Raw genomic sequence first — 19877 nt, forward strand, 5'->3', positions numbered from 1 at the left:
ATGTTTTGTTATTAAAACTCAATTTTTTACAGTTACCTCCTTAAGATGATGATACTTCTTGTAATGATATTGTAATAAAAAAGTGAATAAGAATACTAATATGTAAATAGGTATCTTAATTCATTTCCAAGAATTTGTAAGTGAAAACTCAATGTTAAGCTGAGAAAATAATTTATCTTTTAAAGTTTGTGCAACATGTAATCCTCCTTACTATAAGTTTAAACTTTTCTATAAAAAAATTGTTTCTTTTAAAATAAAAAACTAAAAAAAAAATAAAAAAAGGTAATTTTATATACCAAATAACATATATATATTTGACAATGGTTTATTTTCAAAACTTAAACAAATAAATAAATAAAAAATGATTATTTTTATAAAATGATAAATTTAGTTTCCTTAATATCTTATAACTTACTTTATTAACTTAATTTTAGTAACTTATTATTATAGATACAAAACAATGTTATGTAACAATAATACTAATTCAGCAGACTAATTAACAGTTTGAATAAAATCAATTTATAAAAGAATACAATTCATTATTATACAATTATGTATATAAAATGATATTTTAATGTAATGATTTTATTTAGGCCTATATTTCAGTATAAATTACATGCACATTTACAATATATGATTTTAATCATGAAACTAAAAATTATTCATACAACAATAATAATAATGTGATGTTTTAAAAGGTGAAGGATATAATTCAGTTTCTAATAAAATGAATAACACAAAATTCTAATTTCTAAAAACTAAATCTGTAGCAACATTGTATGCCGTTAATTTTGAAGTAATAAAGACAATATGATGCAGTTAAATACCACTTTTAAAACAATTAAAATTAATAATTTTTTAAAACATAATGAAATAAATACTTAATTTAAAAATTAACCCAATGACCAAGCTTGAAGATGACTTAATATAGTTTTCAATATGTGTAATGTAATTTAATACAATTAAATTACAGTCATAATTTAATATAATATTTCAAATATTAATGCATATTTTTGAGGTAGAAAGGAACTGGTCACTCTCTACAGGGTGCTAAAGTAAAATTAAAAAAAAATTACAAACAGATTAAACTGGAGATGAAAGATTATTCAGACATTAAAGATGTTTATTGATCATTTTCTTCTAAAATTATTTTTTCTAGTTTTATTAATTTTGTGGTATTAATAAAATTATATCCTGTTAGTGTTAGATGTTAGCTACTATTTTTTTCAACTCTTTCTAGTTTCTTGGACATCCTAAGATTTGGTAAAAACAAAAACAATACAGCGTGTCTGAGATATTGCAGTAATGATAACTTAGACTTGACTTACTGTTAGGATTGAAAACGGGTAACTTTCAATCACTTTGTGTTTGTACTACATGAAGTAAATAAAGTCTAAATTAGTTATCTACTGTTTTACAGTATGAATTTGTACTGGGTACCAATTCGTAACTTGTACTGTTGGTAACTTTGTAATGAAACATTTATACAGAAATTCTTAATCAATCTTTTAATAGATATAAATCCTGGAAAATTATGAACAGCTAATTCAGAAACTGAAATTAAGCTGTTCAATAAAAAAATTGTTTAAAAATATTTTTTTAAATTTCTTAATGCAATTTAGCATGATAAACAAAATGTGAATTTTTAATTTAAGTAAAAATAATCCAACTTGTTTATATAAACTCATGAGTACAACAATATATTATTTTTTTAAATAGGCCATTGAGACAGTGTGTTTGTTAGCTTAAAGGTTTAAAAGGTATTATATATAATGCTACAACTGCATACAATAATACTTATGAGAATTCTAATTTACTAAAAAGGTATACTTCAGTCACTAATAAATTTTTAACACATACTAAAGCTATCAATTAATTCTAAAATTAAATAAAGAATACATCACATTTTTTTAGTTGTACAAAATTTAATAAAGCATACTGGCTGAGTCCAAGCTCTAATTAGGATACAGTTTGTGAGAGACTAAAATACAGAGCACTTTTTATTAATGGCACGTAAAGTCTGCATATAAATAAAAAGTTGACTAATTTTTATAATATAAATAGTAATTGGTATATATCAATATCAATGATATAAATATATCATGTACTTTTATACCTTGATGTTCTCTTCATGCTGCAACTAGTCAGAACTTGGACTTTGACAGTAGTTATCAGTCACACACAGAATGGAAACACTAATTATATTCACGTTATTTTAAATATACATACTTTAAAAATAAAAAGTCATACATTACTCACAAAGTGTATTAAACAGGAATATAAATAATAATACTTTGTATATTATGTACAGCGCTTACTACTGGTACACAAATGAACTTACTACAAATCTAATAATTTAATTATGTACAAAAAGAAACTTTAAAGAAAAACAAGGAGAAATTGGGAAGCACAAAAATTTAGAACATTTTTTTTAAAAACACCCTAAAATATTCAATATCACATTGCTTTGAACTTAATAAATTTTTTTATACAATTTGTAAGAAAAGGTTTTATATGAATCTTGTTGACTGAACAGTCCTGTTGATAATGAGGGAAAAGTTAAAAATAAAAAACACATTACTGCAGTTTTTACCTTAATTACCTGTCAGGCCCTGGCTAAGGTACTAAATTACATTTATTACAACATTATGGTTCTGTAATAATCTCTGCTCTCAAATTTCCAAGTCTGGAAATACACTGGATGTATTTTCACTGCATACTATTAACATTCTGTAGTGGCTAATGACGAGAGGAACTGACAGATAACTGCATCAGCAGTTGCCAGGTGCTTCATGAGTTTACAAGTAGTTTAAATTGGATGAAAGTAGTAATGGCTGTCTTTCCATATGAAAGATAGACAGATGGGGCATAAGTGATCAGTTAATGTTAACAGTAATGTTTTCTAATCCAGACTTTAAAAATACCACAGCACCTATTGTTTTGTGGTTCTAATTGAAAACATATCCTGACCTGACAAACTTCGAATGCAGCAGTGTTAACTAGCACTCTTGAGTTGTGTAAACAAAGAACTACACAGCATGCATGCTCAAACATTTTTTAATAACGGAAACATAACTCTGTTATGTTATACATAGCACTTGAATGAGCAATACTTTTCATAAAATGAGCCAACATAACTTTTGGGTAAATAATGCAAATGTATATTGTAGATGTCTTCATGAAAAAGACTAAAACAAAATTTCTAAAAATAGAAATTACAAAACAATTTTGTTAGAAAAAATAAAACGTTTGATTTAGGGATAATTTGAAGCTTAAATACAATCAATTACAATCTTAGAACAAATAAGAGTACCAACTGATTCTACACAGCAAAAGTAAATTCATGAAAAACAAAGTGAAATTCTAAATTGTTGAAATGTCACAATAAATGTATATCAAAGAATGGTGACAGTGGAAAATAAACTATAATGATAGCTTAGAGAAAGGAGTTTGTAACGAACTTTCACAGAAATAACATTTAATGTTTAGTGATCATTGTTTAGAATATAATGGTCACTAAACTTCTGAGGAAGAGAAAATAAAGGCACCTTGAAATTTGAGATGAGATTGTATTGACAGTAAGAGTGGATGGTAGTACAAAGGAGGAGGGTCAGGAAATAAATGAATTACATATATTTTTAATGGAAGTATTATCAGCCAAAAACTCTTATCGGAGGAAAAGGAAGTAAAGAAATGAATGTAGACGTGTTAAGTGATATTTGCTGCCATATAATGTTTTCTAATAAAGAAATTCTAAGAGAAGTAGTATACCTATATGCTTGTGAAACAAAAAAGACTTTAAAACCATAACAGTATCAAACTTGTAAATAATTTGGCATTCACAAAACTTCTTTTAGTCATAAACAATAAATCTGTACAGAATTTCAATACTATTGTTTGACTATTTAAAGAATATAAAAATAAAATTATATATTTAACTACACAGTTCAATATACAATTATACGTGTAAAAAAATGATGAAAACTGCAAAATTAAAAAAAAAAACAACTTTCAAAAGAATTTTTTATTTGTAATGCAAGTGTGTAATATATTCTTCCAATATCCGTATGTTTTATACATCTATCAACGAAGTTTTTAGTACGCAAGTGATCAGTTAAAGAATCAAATGCATTTTACAAACAGATCACAAAAAGAAAACTGTTTAACTTAGATAACTTGAATCTAGAGATTCAAAATATCAAATTTTATCAAGGTCAGCATAAAAAAACTTAAAAAGTATTTCTTAGACAATCTAAACTGAAAAACGTAAACTTAAGTGAATTCTCCTTTTTTAATTCTTATTTGCTTTCATTCAAATATTAAAAAAAAAACTCTTTTAGATTATTGAAAATTCAAAGCAATATGGTATTAAAATAAATATATTTGTACTCTACATTATTTAGAATAAAAATGACTTACAAAATTTCTCATATAAAAATAGAGCAAACACTAAAATCATTAATGATGTGATAATACCTATTAAAAATATACGATTGTAAGTTCATTATTGTAATTAAAATTACTCAGTGAAGCAGAGAAATAATAATTAATCTATTCATATAAAAATATAAAATATGCATAAAAAATAATATAAAATTTGATTGTATGAAAGACATGTTTGCACTGGCAGCTGAACCAGTTGTTCTAAATAACAAAATTTAAAACCCCTTTTACCATTAACTTTTTACTTGTTTCACATTTCAATTTACCACAAAAGAAGAGATTCTAAAATAATAATGCTGAGGCAACTTCAATTATTTTATATGAGTAAGCTTTCATTAGTAATATAGAAAATTATAAATAAAAATTAACATAAAATTTGAGATGCATAAAAAGTATGAGATTCAGTTAACATTAAAAATATAAACATTACAATTAAAAACAGATAATTGTTTTCTTATAAGAAATCAGGAATCTTGTATTTTGCAGAGCAAGCTTTGAGAAGCAAGTAGTCTTATTATGGTAATCTATGGCAGGTTCTTTGAAGTGGGGATCTAAATCCCCAGAGGGGTTGCAAGAAGGTCTGTAGGGGATTGTAAGATGTTCTGAGCACATTACTAATTGTAAAGTAATGATATATACAACATTTCAAACAATTAGAAAAATATTCAAACATATGACTAAGGTAAGTATAAGAAAGTGTCCAGTAACATGCAGCAACAAAATTTTTTAGCTGCTTGTGCAGTACTATTGTGTAGTGACATAACTGGTACTACTGAAGCAGTGATTGGGCAGTCGTTGTATAGCTCTGACATGTTTTGCAGTTTTTCAACAAACTTTCCATAAATGCATTGTTGAATTCACTTAGTGGATTTTTAAAAGTGATTTTGAGTGACTTGGTATTACTTTTACAATTACAATAACCCAGTGTAGGTACAATTCAAAAAACAAAGGAATCCAAAACATATAACACATTTCAGTAATAATATAATTTTATATACAAAACTGAAAGTGCACAATTTCATTTTTGCAAAGTTTGGATCACAACACTTAAAGGCTAGTAAAGTTGAATGTGGCTTTGTAAATTGTATTATTAGTCAGATAAATTTGAAAAATTGAGCTTAATTTTCCACTTATCCTTGTAAAATGGCTTTTTTGTCACTAACTTCGATTAAAACAAAGCATCAATCAAGTTTGAAGACACTGAGATTGTATTAAAACCTGCTATTACCAAAATAGCATCTTTTGTGTCAGAGTATGCTAGCACATCAGTTCTGCAATTAAAGGTAACATGAACAAAAACAAAGGAAAAATACAGTTCCATTTTCTGAAGAAATTGGTCACTCCTTTTTATTTTTTATACAATACTCTTGTGAAACTTTCTTGAACTAAACTGTTTTACCAAACTGCATCTCTAGTTAGAGACTGCTCAATTATTCAGTAGGAAAGATCATAAAACAAAGAATTATACCTAGACCTTCATTATTAAATGTCAGAAGTTTAAATAAGAATAGTACAGTAAATAAAGACTAGAAACAGATAGTTAGATCTTTAAAAAAGAGTTTAAGATTGGAAAAAACATAAGATTTTTTTCTGATCAGGAGATGCATAATAATTCATATGGAATCATTAAGGAATAAACATGTAGTAATTATTATTTACCTCATTCACATGGATGAAGCAAAGAGATACAGCAAGGTACCACATAAAATGACAAATTTCAAAAGAAATTATGGAATGTAATTTATCAAAGAGCAAACATAAATTATTTCCGCAAATTATTCTGATCAATTTATTAAAAATGTAAGTTAAAGTTAGCAAAGATAGTTAACAAAGATAGGACGTAGATAAGCTAAACGCAAATAATTTTAAGTTAAGTTTTGAACAAATGTAAAAATTACTGCACAAGCCTAGAAATTAATAGAAAATCTTAATAAATAATTAAGGAAATAATTTTAATTAAAGCTGATGGATAAACGAAGCAAGTAAAAAATTTGTGAAGACAATAAAGGCAGAAATTTTATAGATAAAAAAAAACAGAAATGTTGAACATAAACACAGTGATAATAGATTAAAATATGACTATATTAATAATAAGAAGAAATATATGCAGAGCAGATAGAAAAATGAGAACATTTTCTGAAAATGAAGCCAAAGTGTTATATTATCAGAGGTTCAGCTAGAATGCTGTTAACAGAGAAAAAGAGAATAATAGTTGGAAGGAATATTAAAAGTTACGGCAGGAAAAAGAAATTGATGATTCCAAAGGAAACTACAACATTTCTTGATGGTTTGAGTTTGACTGATATCTTCAAGATTTAAACAAGAATATATTTATTCTCATTTAAACTGATAATATACCAAACTGAAAATATGCTGTTCAGATGAATTGACTGTGAACACATTACAATTTAAAATTTATGAGAGCTTTTAAGTACCCTCAAATTTAAAAAAAGCATGCTCTTTTACCATATTGAAGAAAAGTTTACCAAACAAGTCAAATGGAAAATTATACTTCATAAAAGGAAACATACTTTTACCAACAGTGATTTTTCTTAATTCTTATCTCGAGAAGGATTTAAATAACTGTCCTATTCATACAGATACCACAAATAATAGTACTTTTGATTGTTTCACCCAACTATTTACAGTCCAGATGGTTCGTAGTGCAAGAGTAGATAAAAACATAAGTAATAGAAGTAAAGGGGTGTCAAAGAGGTTAATAGAGATGGTGATGGCTATTTATAAAGTGTTGGGGAACAGTGAGTACCAAAGCAGGAACATTTGAGTGGTTAGTATTATAACTGGGCTAAGACAAAGAGTATTCTGTCACCGCTTCTATTTACAATAGTCATGGATGAGTCATGAGGAGAAAGTGGGAAAGAGGTGTTAGCTGAAGTGAATGGAAAAAGCTTGAAGTATTCTTGAGTTTTGTGTATATGGGAAGTGAGATGGAAGAAAATGGAAGATTGGAATAGGAAACCAGTAGGAGAATAAGACAAGCTAGTGAGTTTTTCCTAGCGCCAAGGACTTTGATATGGAGTAAAGTTGTTTCCAAGAAGTGATGTTCAAAACATATGAACCTAACACATGGAGGTTGACAAGTACGGAGGAACTGAGAATCGAAGCTGCAGACATGAAATTCTTGTGAAGTATGATTGAAAAAACAAGGAAGGATAGACCGAATGAAGTAGTTAAGGTCAATTGTCGGGATGAGTAAGATGTCTGACGGGATTGAAAGAAATAGAATAAGGTGGTTTGGACATGTACTGAGAATGGAAAATCAGAGGGTGGCAAAGACAGTGTGTATGGAACTACAGCATGTGAAGTAGCAGAGAGGAAGACCACGAAAAAGATGAATGGATAAGGTGAATGAAGATATGTAGGAAAGAGAGTCGATGATGTGCCATTGGTATTGTGAAAGTAAGTATGGAAGGATAGAGAAAAATGCAGGTTGTTCCCTACTAAATTTGGAGTAGGCTAAAGGGAAAAAAAGAGGAAGATAATATAAAATAATGCCTCAGAATCACTTTCAAATAGTGCTACAGTTTTCAATTTTATGTTTCCCAAACCAAAAATTGTTCAGTTGAATTATATTTAGCAGTCACACATTTTTCTATTATTATTTTACTCATTCATATTATTTAACTGATATCTAACTTAGCAAAATACAAAAATGGGTAAAAATGACTGAAATCATGACATAAGTTATGAATAATTAATATTACTAATTATTAATTACTCCCTGGTAATTAATATTACCAGGGAGTACCTGGTACTCCCAATGAGAAAGGTTATGTTCAGGTCCTGAATGCATCTCTTATACTTCCTTATGAATAGCATCCTGGAAAATGAAGGATGTGCAATAAGGATAAAATTCCAGTGGACAAAATTACCTTTAATAAACAAATTCCCATATTTCATCAAACTTAAATATTCTGTGTACAAGAAACAGAAACTTGTTGGACAAGACTATAATAACAATAACGTAAACTTAAAATGAGTAATTTTAAGTGGTTTTTTGCTTTATACTGGACTACTTTTTTTTAGTTTTTTGTTGTTGAATAATTAGCTTATTCTTCTGACGTGTAACTTTTGTCGTATGTGATGATGATCCTCCCTGCAGCTGTTTGAGATTATGTTGTGGTATATTCAGCTGAGTAGTTGGTGTTGCCTGCTCGGTCTCTTGAGCATTTGAATTCGATGCTCCTCTTGAATATTGTGAATTTCTTGCTTTATATAACATTGCTTCAAGTTCCAATACACGCTGTTTCAATGCTTTATTTTGTCTGCAACATTTCTCAACATTATCAGCACCAGAACTGTGGCCACTACTTTCATCTGCAAAATGTCTGAATATAAGATGCAATTTTTCTTGATGTTCTTTTTGAGCTGCAATTAATCTTCTTTCAGATTCTAAATGGGCCTGCTGTAAAGCATTACTTAAAGCTTGAATCTTCCAAGCTTGTGTTTCAGCTTGTCTATCTAATTCAGCGATTTGTGTTTCCATTTTCCTACCACTTTCTCTGAGATCAATAACCTTTTGAAAATACTTATATAATAATATTCTCATTTCCATGGGAGAAAGTTTCATTAATCTAGCCAAAAGCATTTCTTCACCTTTTTCTCGTTCACCATTTTCTACTTCACCGACCAATCCTTTTCTTCCACACATTAATTCATTTTTGTATTCAATAGTTGCATCTATTGCCTCAATTGCTTCATCACATTCTAAAAATTTTCTTTCTTCAACTGTTGTTAATACCTTATCTTTGTTAAATTTAGCATCTAAATTTCTTCTTTGTTCAACCAAACAATCTCTAGTTTTTCTTAAGTTTCTTATTTCATGCCTCAATGCTTCTTTAGTATCTAAATCATCAGCTTGTTCCAAATTTGTTGATTTTTCTTTTAATATTTGCTCTAAATGCGAAATTCTTGCACTAACATGCAGTAAACTTTTACTCATGCTTTTTTCTTCAGATAATTTTTCTTTTAAAAATGACTCACGTCTTTCCAACATGGTTTGTTTTTCTTGAAGCTGTTCTTGTAATTTTTGCGAAGATAACTGTAAATTCATCAGTCTTTCCTCTTCTTCTGCAATCCATTTAAGTCTTTTTTCTTCATTTCCAGTATCATCACTATCTTCATTTGTTTTACTTTTGAGTTTATCAGACTGTAATTTATATTTTTCCTCCAACTGTTTTATACGTTTTTGATCTTCCATTAATTCTTTCTCTAAACAATATTTATGTTCTTCTTCCTTTTTTAACTGCTTTTTAAGTTTTTGCATTTTACGTTTAGAATTATGTAAACTATTTTCCAATTCTAAAACCTTTTTGGCACTATCACCAGCAATTTGTTTTATCATTTCAATATCTTGTAATCGTTTTTCATACTGTGCTGCTAATGTTTTATATTTTTGCACTTCATTTTCTAAATTTGGATTTCCTTCTTCATGATTCAAAGCTTTTTCGGCTTTAGCCAGCTGCGTTCTTGCTTTAAAGTATTCTTCTTCTAATCTTGTATGTTTTCTTTGAAATTTTGCTTTAGCTGATATTCTTGCACCACTATTTTTAATCATCTCCTCAATAAATTGTTCTTTTATTTTAATCATAGACTGTAATTCATCAATTCGTTTTGATGCTGCTTCTAAATCTAAATTAGCTAAACCAAGTTGACTCTGTTTTATATCATTATTTGCAGAAAGGAGACGAAATTCTTTTTCAGGCTCAACCGTAAATTTTGTTTGCTTTGTAATGCTACTGATATCTAAAACTAACACAATATCACCATTCTCTTCCAATTTATCATTAATAGAATTTTTATCAGTACAATCTTCATCATTTGTCTTCTTTTTAAAACTGCTTATGTCATCATCTATAACATTTTCTTCTGGATTTAATGACAGATTACTAAGGCAAAACTGATTTTCTCCAGGCAAAATACTTTTTCTTCGTCCATTTGATCGTGTATTAGGTAGTGGTTTAAAAAATGATACATCTTTGTCATCAGGTAATTCTTTTTTGGAAACTTTATTTATAATATTACCAATTGTTTTATCTGTAGCAAACCTAAATTGATCCATCAGTTGGTCCAATTTTTCGACAAAGTCAACACCATGTGAACTGTAAAATAATTCTTGTTCAACAGCTCTTTTATTACAATTCCTACTCTTGTCATTGTCAAGATAATCATCCTCATCACCATTAGCATTGCCACCACCATAATCATCATCATCATCATCCTCCTCCTCACCATCATCCTCACCATCATCCTCACCATAATCATTATCTTCATCCTGACCATTTATATTATCACTTCCATTATTTTCATTATCATCAATTTCTCCTTCAACAGAATCTGTTTCAGTTGCTATTCCATCTGAATCGCTATCATCACTCGATCTACCTGATTTACTTTTAGTATCTGTTTCAGTAACCTCTTCAATTCTTTCTAAAGATCTACCAGTGTGATTTTGAACATTACCAGCTCTTGATTCAAGACCAAAACATTCTTCACATTCTTGTTTCAAACATAACCATTCTTCAATTTGTTCACGAGCATCTTCAGGCATATCATTAGTAACAAGCTTATTAAACAACCCTTCAGCATTGGCTACTAATTTTAACCACTGTGATGCAGCAAACTCTAAACCGAATGGATCACCATTTGCATTTCCATTTCCATTAATTTCTCTGCCTTTAATACTATTATTACCTTCTTCTGAATTATCAATATTTTTGTAATCATTATTTACATTATTAGCACTAAATTTAATTGTTTCTCTGACAAAAGAATATTTGTTAAGTGTATGTATATGATCTATTAAACGTAAACTATTTAATGTTTCACTGTAATCTGTTGATGAAGGTGAAAGGCAACAGATTAATAACGTTTTAATGGAGCCAATAAATGAATCTTTAAGTAAAGGAAAAAGTAATGATTGGGTAAAAGGTGATGAAGGTAACCACTGTCCTGAAAATGATGCAATTATTGCCGATATAACACCTAAACCCATATTACCAACAGTTGTTTGTTGTACTGGATTTGAATCAATTGGACTCATTAAAAACATTTGTTCATTGCCAGCTAAATCAACAAACATCGCTTGTGATATTATAGTTTCTAGCTGCCCTTGATTACTTAACCATCTTTGTTCAACTTTTATAATAACAACACAATGTGATAAACTTGAAGCAGAATTTAAATTCGTTCTTGCTGTTTTACGATAACTCATACCTAATCGGAGACAATTAAATAATTCACTTACATTATGGCATTCAACTTCTTCAATACCACATAAAACAGTCAGACCTCTTTCATTTGTTTTAAAACTAATATTATTATTATTACCAAACTGAACATTATTAGAGGCCAATAAATCTTTAGGCTCTTCATTACATATTTCAATAAAACTAACAAATACTTTAAACTGTAAACCGAATTGCTGACGAAATGCTAATAATTTGTTAAATATCTCTCTACCAGATCTCGGAAGTATACCATACGTAGTTTCACTCAAAGCGCAATGTAAACCAGGACCAAGTATGGAATAAGTCTTTCCAGAATTAACATGGCCATATGCGATAAATGAAACGTTATAACCCTGAAGCATATAATCAATTCTTGGTAGTATAATGCTGTCAAACAGCTGACTTTGGTTAATTTCTAATGGCAGTGCATAATCAACATAAAATGACATCTGATTAGCTAAAATAATTTCTTTTGTATATGGATCTGCATACAAACATATGTCTTCAACCAAATGGTTGCTGTGAATTGGTGGCCGAATTCTGACAGCAACTTCAATATTTGGTTCCATTTTTTCTTTTAAATATTTTTCTTAAGTGGAATCTTTCATTTTAATAATTCCATAAATGTTGAAGGGATGCAGTCTTGAAATGAAAATGAAATTGTCCATTTTATACCTATAACAAAAAAAAAATATACAAATAAATGAAATAGTAACATGAAAACTGAATTATAAAGAACTATATGAGTCAGGAAACATATTCAAAACTAACTAAATTAATAACATTTACTAATGGATATAGAAAATTACTGCTATTTCTGATTTAATGAATAAATGAATGAGCAGATAAAAATCTATTTAAAAACAAATTTTCTTTTTCCAAAAATGTCTTCCACATGATTTTTTTACGCAAAACAAAATAGATTGAGAAATAATAATAAACCAAAATTTGCTAAATTCTGCTGGTAAGGATGAACAAACTAAGAAAGAGAACTTTCAAACAGAAAATAAATCTACTAGCATCAAATATGCACCTAAGAATTAATTCTAAAAAATACAAAAAAACATTTTGATTATGAAAATCCAAGAGAAAAATAGTAGAAAGCCTTTGAACAGGAAGATGTTGAAAATTGATGTGGGTTTATAAAATAAGAAATGTCTTAGGATGCATATGAGAGGAGGGAAATTTGAGGTAAAATCTTTTCAAAGAAAATTGTTAAGAAGTTACTGAAAGGTTGTCACTAAACTAACTGAAATCCTAATAGTTTAAAACAAGGATAAACTGCTACAGTTGATACAACAAAAATAATATGGGAGGATTTCAAAGATAAATTCACACTTCCCAAAATTGCATTTTATTGCTTTATTTAAAAATCCAAATAATTTCATAAATCAATAGGCAATGAGGCAAAGATATGAATATTTCAATTCATTTTAAACATCTTTCCCTGATCATGGAATTAAGTGTTTCATATAATCAAATACTTCCTATTATAATATGGCTATATTTGTTACTGTTATCTACAATAAGCCACATCAAATCAAAGCTAGCATACATTGCTGTGGAATCATAGACATAAAACTACCACATTATTTCTGTTATTTTTGTTTGGAAAGGAGAAATGAATACATAAATATCTCAATCCTCATGTGATGCTTTAATGTAGCTGTCTGTCACATAACCAAACTCACATTTTCTTTGTTTGTGTATGTTATGAAGGACAGTGGTTGTGCTAATTATTAGGCTAACTGTTTAACCTTTTATATATATATTTTTATATGAAATATTTTAATTTTTCTATCAGGTAATGTTCAGAACTGAACATAAATTTACAAAATGATAATTAATGAGATAGGACTATATTTCCACATATTCTGCTGTAACCAGTCTACTCCCATTCCACTTAGGGTTTTGTTGTACTTTGTTATATTTTCATACTCTACTTTATCATTTTCTATACTTACTATAGTTCTGTTTATTTAATGTACTTTTCTATTTAACATGACCAGTAATAATAAATGAGCCAATTTTAGCACAACAGATAAAGTGAAATATTTAAAGTTAATTTCATAAATTTAATTCAAAAATGGCAATTCACAGACAATAAAATTAGGAATTATGTGTTCAATAATTTTGATTAATATAACAGTTACAACAAAATAAAAAAAAACCTTTTTCAAACCTTGTATCTTTGAAAAAAGTAATAAACTCTAGTAACTTAAACTTTGTAAATACTACAATTAGAAGTTAAAGTCTGAAAAAAAATCTATATAAATAAAAATGTAAATGTTCGTTTGTTTGTTCAAACACTTAAATCTCTGAAAGCTCTTCACAGATTGCTTTGAAATTTTGACACAATGTTGCATTCAAATATGCACATGTTTTTATATATCTACTATTTATATACCTAAGATGTCACACCTGTGACAAGTAAAAATAGCACTATCTGTTGGATGTAAAAGCAACAAATGCTAAACTAAATATTTTACGATTCCATTTCAATGTTTCCGATATGTGTGTCTGCTATAGACTAAAAAACTACTGGACCGATTTACGGGCGGGAAAACTGGAGAAAGGGAAAAATCAGAAAAGGTAGAAAGGAAGAATTGAAAATGAAAAAAGAAAAAGGGGAAAAGAGGAGGGGAGAAAAGGAAAGTGGGAAAGAGAACATGATCAAATGAAAATGGAAAAAAGAAAGTAGGAAAAGGAAAGGGGAAACAGGGAGAGGTTAAATTTTATGAAGTTCCGTAATGTTCATTTTGTTAATATTTTATCAAACTTTCAATTATGATTTAATCTACATATATATAGTATAATATATATGTAGATGTGTATATATATCTAGATTTGAGTATATATATATATATATATATATATATATACATATGCAAATCTAGCAATAGTGAAGCATTGCCTGGTTTGCTAGTACATTAATAAAAAAATGTAATAGACTGGTTTATTGATCAAGCTATTGGAAAATGTTAAAAATTACTGGCAACTATTAAATATTTTCTACTGTTTTTACTTTTCATTTTCTTATTAGAGTATGTTCCCTTCTGGATTATTTGTTTTTAGCATGTGTAAAATAATATGATTTTTAATATTTTTTGTACTTGAATTTTTAGCCCATTCAAGCCAGACAAATTGAGTGAAATAAATCCCATAGTTTTGAAAATACACAGTTGTTCCTTGGTTACCCAATTTTTAAGAAATTCAAAGTCCTGGTGGATGGGGGGAGGGTGAGCTCAAAGGGGGCCCTTTAAAGGTGACTTCTCAGTTTGTTTTTTCCCTTATATCTCTTAAACTATCATTTGTAGTGAAAAATTGAATACATAAACATTTTCTACAAAAATGATCCTATTGATCCTACATAGGATCATTTATCTACATTTCTTACATAGGACCAATAGTTTTGGAGTTATAGAGCCGAGAAAGTAACAGTATTTTTAAAAATTGTGATTCATTGACAATTCATTGTGAAAGCCTGAGGACAGCAGGTTCCATAGTTGTAAATGGTAGAAGATTTTTCGACCATTGACCCCTTTCGCCCAATCCCATTCCATAATTGGTTGCTGGTTGCCCAACCAGTTTTGAACTTGCAGACACACTCAAGCTGCTGCTGCTGGGCAGATCCTCTTGTGGGTGGGAAGTATGGTAGGCTTAACCTTAGTGGTTGACTTGAGGAAAGCCAAGATTGGTGGGTGTTGAGATCTTGTTCTGGGCATGATATAATGCGAGGAACATGCACTCGCCGACTACAGTGACCTCCTGTGGTGTTGAAGAGGACTCGTAAAATATGCTGGATATGGCTTTAAGGCTGCTGTCCTTTCTAAACAATTTGACGATAATTGACTTGCCTTTTCTGAAAATGTATGAAGTAGTGTCACACCCACTAAACCCATGAATGAAAAGTATGCTTTCATTCATGCGTTCATAAATCAAGTTTTTGCAACTCCAAGGAGAAATACATTCTACTTTCCACTTTCCCTCTCCTGGTTTGACGAACAGAATGTTGGTTTCAGATGGAGCTAATGCTGTCAACAAGACCAGCATATTACATCTTCACCTATGACAGCTAAATTTTCATTGGATGCTGCTTTTTCTACTCCACACTGCACAATCGTTATCGGCATCAGCCTGTCTCCCAATTCCCTCAGTGGTAGCATACTGATAAACTTGGGCTTGTTGTACTCATTGCCAAGGAAGTGTTCTTGCTGAACCATCATTACCATTCCTTCGGTGTAATCAAATGTCAACTGAATATTTGAGGTGCTTCAACATTGTTGTTCAGCATGTTTTGTGCTGTTTTAGGGCGAAAAACGATTGGTCGTTATCATCGCCCGGAAAATAAATAAATAAAAGTAATTAAAACTTAAAACTACTATCACAGGAAGCAAAATCCGGAATGGGTGTAAAAGGCCCATTCTCGGATAACAAAAACACTAACATGTAACTTAAAACTACGTTAAAAACTATCATAAGATTTTTGTGACATTAGTTGTAAGTTTTATCAACTACTATCTTCCAATGCAGAGTATTGAAGTTGTTGAGAATGCCCCTCCAACCCACTTTGCCAACACAGCAACGTGGGAACAGCTTTTTATTACTATTGTAGCTTAACCTATTATGCCAATCGCTAGCACCCTTATAGTGGAAACATTGTGTTGCAATTAGTTAAAACCCATATCAGCTGATCACATGTTGGGTCCATGAGTATAAGGTCAACACCTCAATCCAAACTAGCTTGTCTATTCTCTTCTCAAGCAGCTGCCCATGGCTAAATCCCCCTCCACCCATCTATCGTTTATCTTCTTTACTGTAAAACTGCTAATTTGAATACTATCAACTATAATTTCATTTTATATGCATATTATGTAAAAATTCATTGTTTGAACTATTTAGAGCAAAGGAAAATGCAATAAAAACCCTACTCCTGGGTAAATATGAACATTTCTGAAGCTCTTAGTTCTGAAAGTATTGGTCCTACGTAAAAAAATGCATAGAACCATTTTTGTAGGAAATTTAATCAGTATTAATTTCTATGCATATAATATTTCACTACAAGTGATAGTTTCAGAGATATGAGCGTAAAACTAAAAAACATCATCTCCCCACTCCCCAGGACTTTTTATTTTCTTCAAAATTAGGTGCAAGGAACAACGTGCCAATTTTGAAAAGATTTGCTTCTCTTGATTGGGCTTTCTGTGTCTAATTTGACTGGGCTATTTTATTTGTTTTAAGACTTATTTTTATCATGAGTGATGACTTTTATTTCTATATTGGGTTTATTTATTGTTTGTGAGATCTCTAGGATTTTTTACTTCTCAGTTTGCCATTACTTCCACAATTCTTTTATGTAATTTTATGGTTATATAATCAGCTTTACTTAAAAATTAAATAAAATTTTCCAGTATGACACTGTAGCATTTGAATTTTTTTATATTTAATAAACTTTAACTAGATTCTAATAGATTATTATATATCTCAATTTTAGTAATTTTCACGTTGTTAAGAGTTATGTATAAAGAGGTGAAAGAATGATTCCCTTCATGTTTTTATATATAACCCTTCACAAAATCTTATTGTTAAACAGCCACTTTTTGGGGAAACCAAAAGTGACTATTACTTAAGTAAACCTTTTTTTAATAAATAATAAAATTCTTCATTCAGGTTTTTACAAGGAAGAACATTAAACTGTTTAGACGAAGCAGAAGAATTATTACAATTGAGTTTTAAATTACGTAATTGGGATGCAACATTATTCATAATGACAATATTACTGTTTTTATTGGTAATATGATTTTAAAAACTTCTTAGTCATACTTTATTATGTGGTTAAATAACCTTAAAATTAAAACTCTTTATTACAACAATGAAATACTTTAATTATTTAATTGGTGTATATGATTACTACATACTATGGATTAAAATGTGGGCCATAAAATGAACAATCAGAAGTAATGTAAGTAAATGAACAACAATACGGAAGTAAAATACAATACAGTACACTACACTTTCAAATCCCTTAACTCCAACTAAAAGGAAAAATAAATTTAAAATACTGAGAAATATATCTGAACACTAAAGCTAGGGACTGTACTTTTCTCCTGAAAAATTTGCCTATGTTCACAATACAAAAAATGTAACGAGCAGGTTTGTGGAAGCCCACAGAACAACATTACCAACGCAAGCAATCTTCCATAGAGAAAAGTTCATGGATATCATATATCCATATGACATTAGTATCAACAATGAAAAAACATTTTCATAAAATAGTTAAAGCAATTTTTAATTTGATTCTCTACCTAATCATGAACTAATTTTAATTGAACTAATTTTAAGTAATTTAATCAATCATGTACAGTTATAGTATTCTCAGTTAGTAGTTGACCTGTGCAGACCTCCGAGCGAGCGAGAGCGATAGCATAGTGTAGCGTAGCATAGTATAGCGTACATAGCATAGCATATATAGCATAGCGTACATAGCATAGCATAGAATAGCATAGCATGTGTACATAGCATAGAATAGCATAGCATGTGTACATAGCATAGCATAGAATAGCATAGCATGTGTACATAGCATAGCATAGAATAGCATAGCATGTGTACATAGCATAGAATAGCATAGCATGTGTACATAGCCTAGCATGTGTACATAGCCTAGCATGTGTAGATAGCATAGCATGTGCACATAGCATAGCATGTGCACATAGCATAGCATGTGCACATAGCATAGCATGTGTACATAGCATAGCATGTGTACATAGCATGCTATGCATAGAGAGAACATAGCATGTGTACATAGCATGCTATGCATAGAGAGAACATAGCATGTGTACATAGTATGTACACATGCTATGTTCTCTCTCTCTCTCTTTGAATGGATAGTTCAGAATTATGACAAAACAAATATCAAATGCAGACCAATGATGAAATATTTAATTATATATAACATTATGAAAAAATTGTAAAAATCTCAATTTACATATTTTACATTCTCAATAGGTTACTTAGTCTCTAATCTTCTCAATAAGTCTCTAATATTGATATATCAATGTCTGCAGATGATTCTCACTTAATCTATTAATACTTAAGAAAATATTTTGATTTGTTTAAGATAAAACAGAAGAACATCAACAGATATAACTACCATTTGGAAAGTATGAAACTTTTCATCAAACATCCACTGTCTACTCCACATTATTATCTATTTTGCTTAATATTACATTTATATTCTGGAGTCATGATAAAACCTGTAGATAGTATTCTATCCCTGTTTTACAGTAACAAAATTCAATATTCAAGACCTATTTTTATCGTTCTTGGATTAAATGTAACAAGGAGGTAAACAATTTTTTTCTAAAAACAATCAATCACTAACATTTTAATATAAGATCAAATTAATCCTTCATTAATATTAACAAGAATAAGTCTGAACTTTTAATTTCTACTGACTACCACCATGGTGATGATAGCCTACGACATTGCATAACATCCCACCAAGTACAGTTTAAATTCTATATTAGGATCTTGGCTGTAGAAAAGCTTTTGAACATGTATTAAAGCTTCCCTAGTTTTTTCCATTTTTCATTATCCCCTTATGTATAGTCATTTATTTTCATTCACCATCACTGCCTCAAAATAAATGTAACATTTAAATATTTCTCCATTCAACTGCTACATAAAGATTTGTACTTTATGAGAAAAGAACATTCTCTTGAAACAAAACAGGCTTGTTCAGAATAACTCAAAGATCTGAGGGAAAAAACATAGAGGATTTGGAGTCAAAGAGCCTCATATCATACAGAGGCTGTCTAAAAGTCAGAGATACATGAAAGGTACAGTCGCACCAAGTAACTGTGACTTATTAACGATTCTTGGCTACAACATTCACCTTCAATTTTTTTATCCTTTCAAGGTAAGGTTTCCAGTGTTCATCGCTCATCAAATTTATTTTATTTTCACGCAGTTTCTGCACGTCTGACATCTTAAATGTTGCATTGTGGCTCACAACATGTTGTTTTACCTCTGACCATAACATTTCAATTGGATTTAAATCAGGATGGTAATGTGGAAGCTGGAACTTTATAACAATTTGTCGTCCTGTGTATTGTTTTCTGTTAACTTCAACTTAATTAGTTCATACAATTGTGGTTTAAGCATTTGAGACAAAAATGGAATATG

General features: G+C 29.5%; 1 protein-coding gene across 1 annotated transcript in view; it reads right to left on the bottom strand.

Annotated features, from left to right (window-relative positions):
• Positions 1–6457: 6457 nt before the first annotated feature.
• cos (kinesin-like protein costa) overlaps positions 6458–19877 on the bottom strand; it is a 34321-nt gene continuing 20901 nt past the window's right edge. The window contains exon 3 of the mRNA XM_075370995.1: positions 6458–12368. Within this exon, the coding sequence (XP_075227110.1) occupies positions 8477–12262 (3786 nt within the window). The 5' untranslated portion in view covers positions 12263–12368 and the 3' untranslated portion in view covers positions 6458–8476. The remainder of the gene's footprint in view (positions 12369–19877) is intronic.

This window comes from Lycorma delicatula, chromosome 7 (assembly GCF_047948215.1).
Source record: "Lycorma delicatula isolate Av1 chromosome 7, ASM4794821v1, whole genome shotgun sequence".
NCBI classification, from domain to species: Eukaryota; Metazoa; Arthropoda; class Insecta; order Hemiptera; family Fulgoridae; genus Lycorma; species Lycorma delicatula.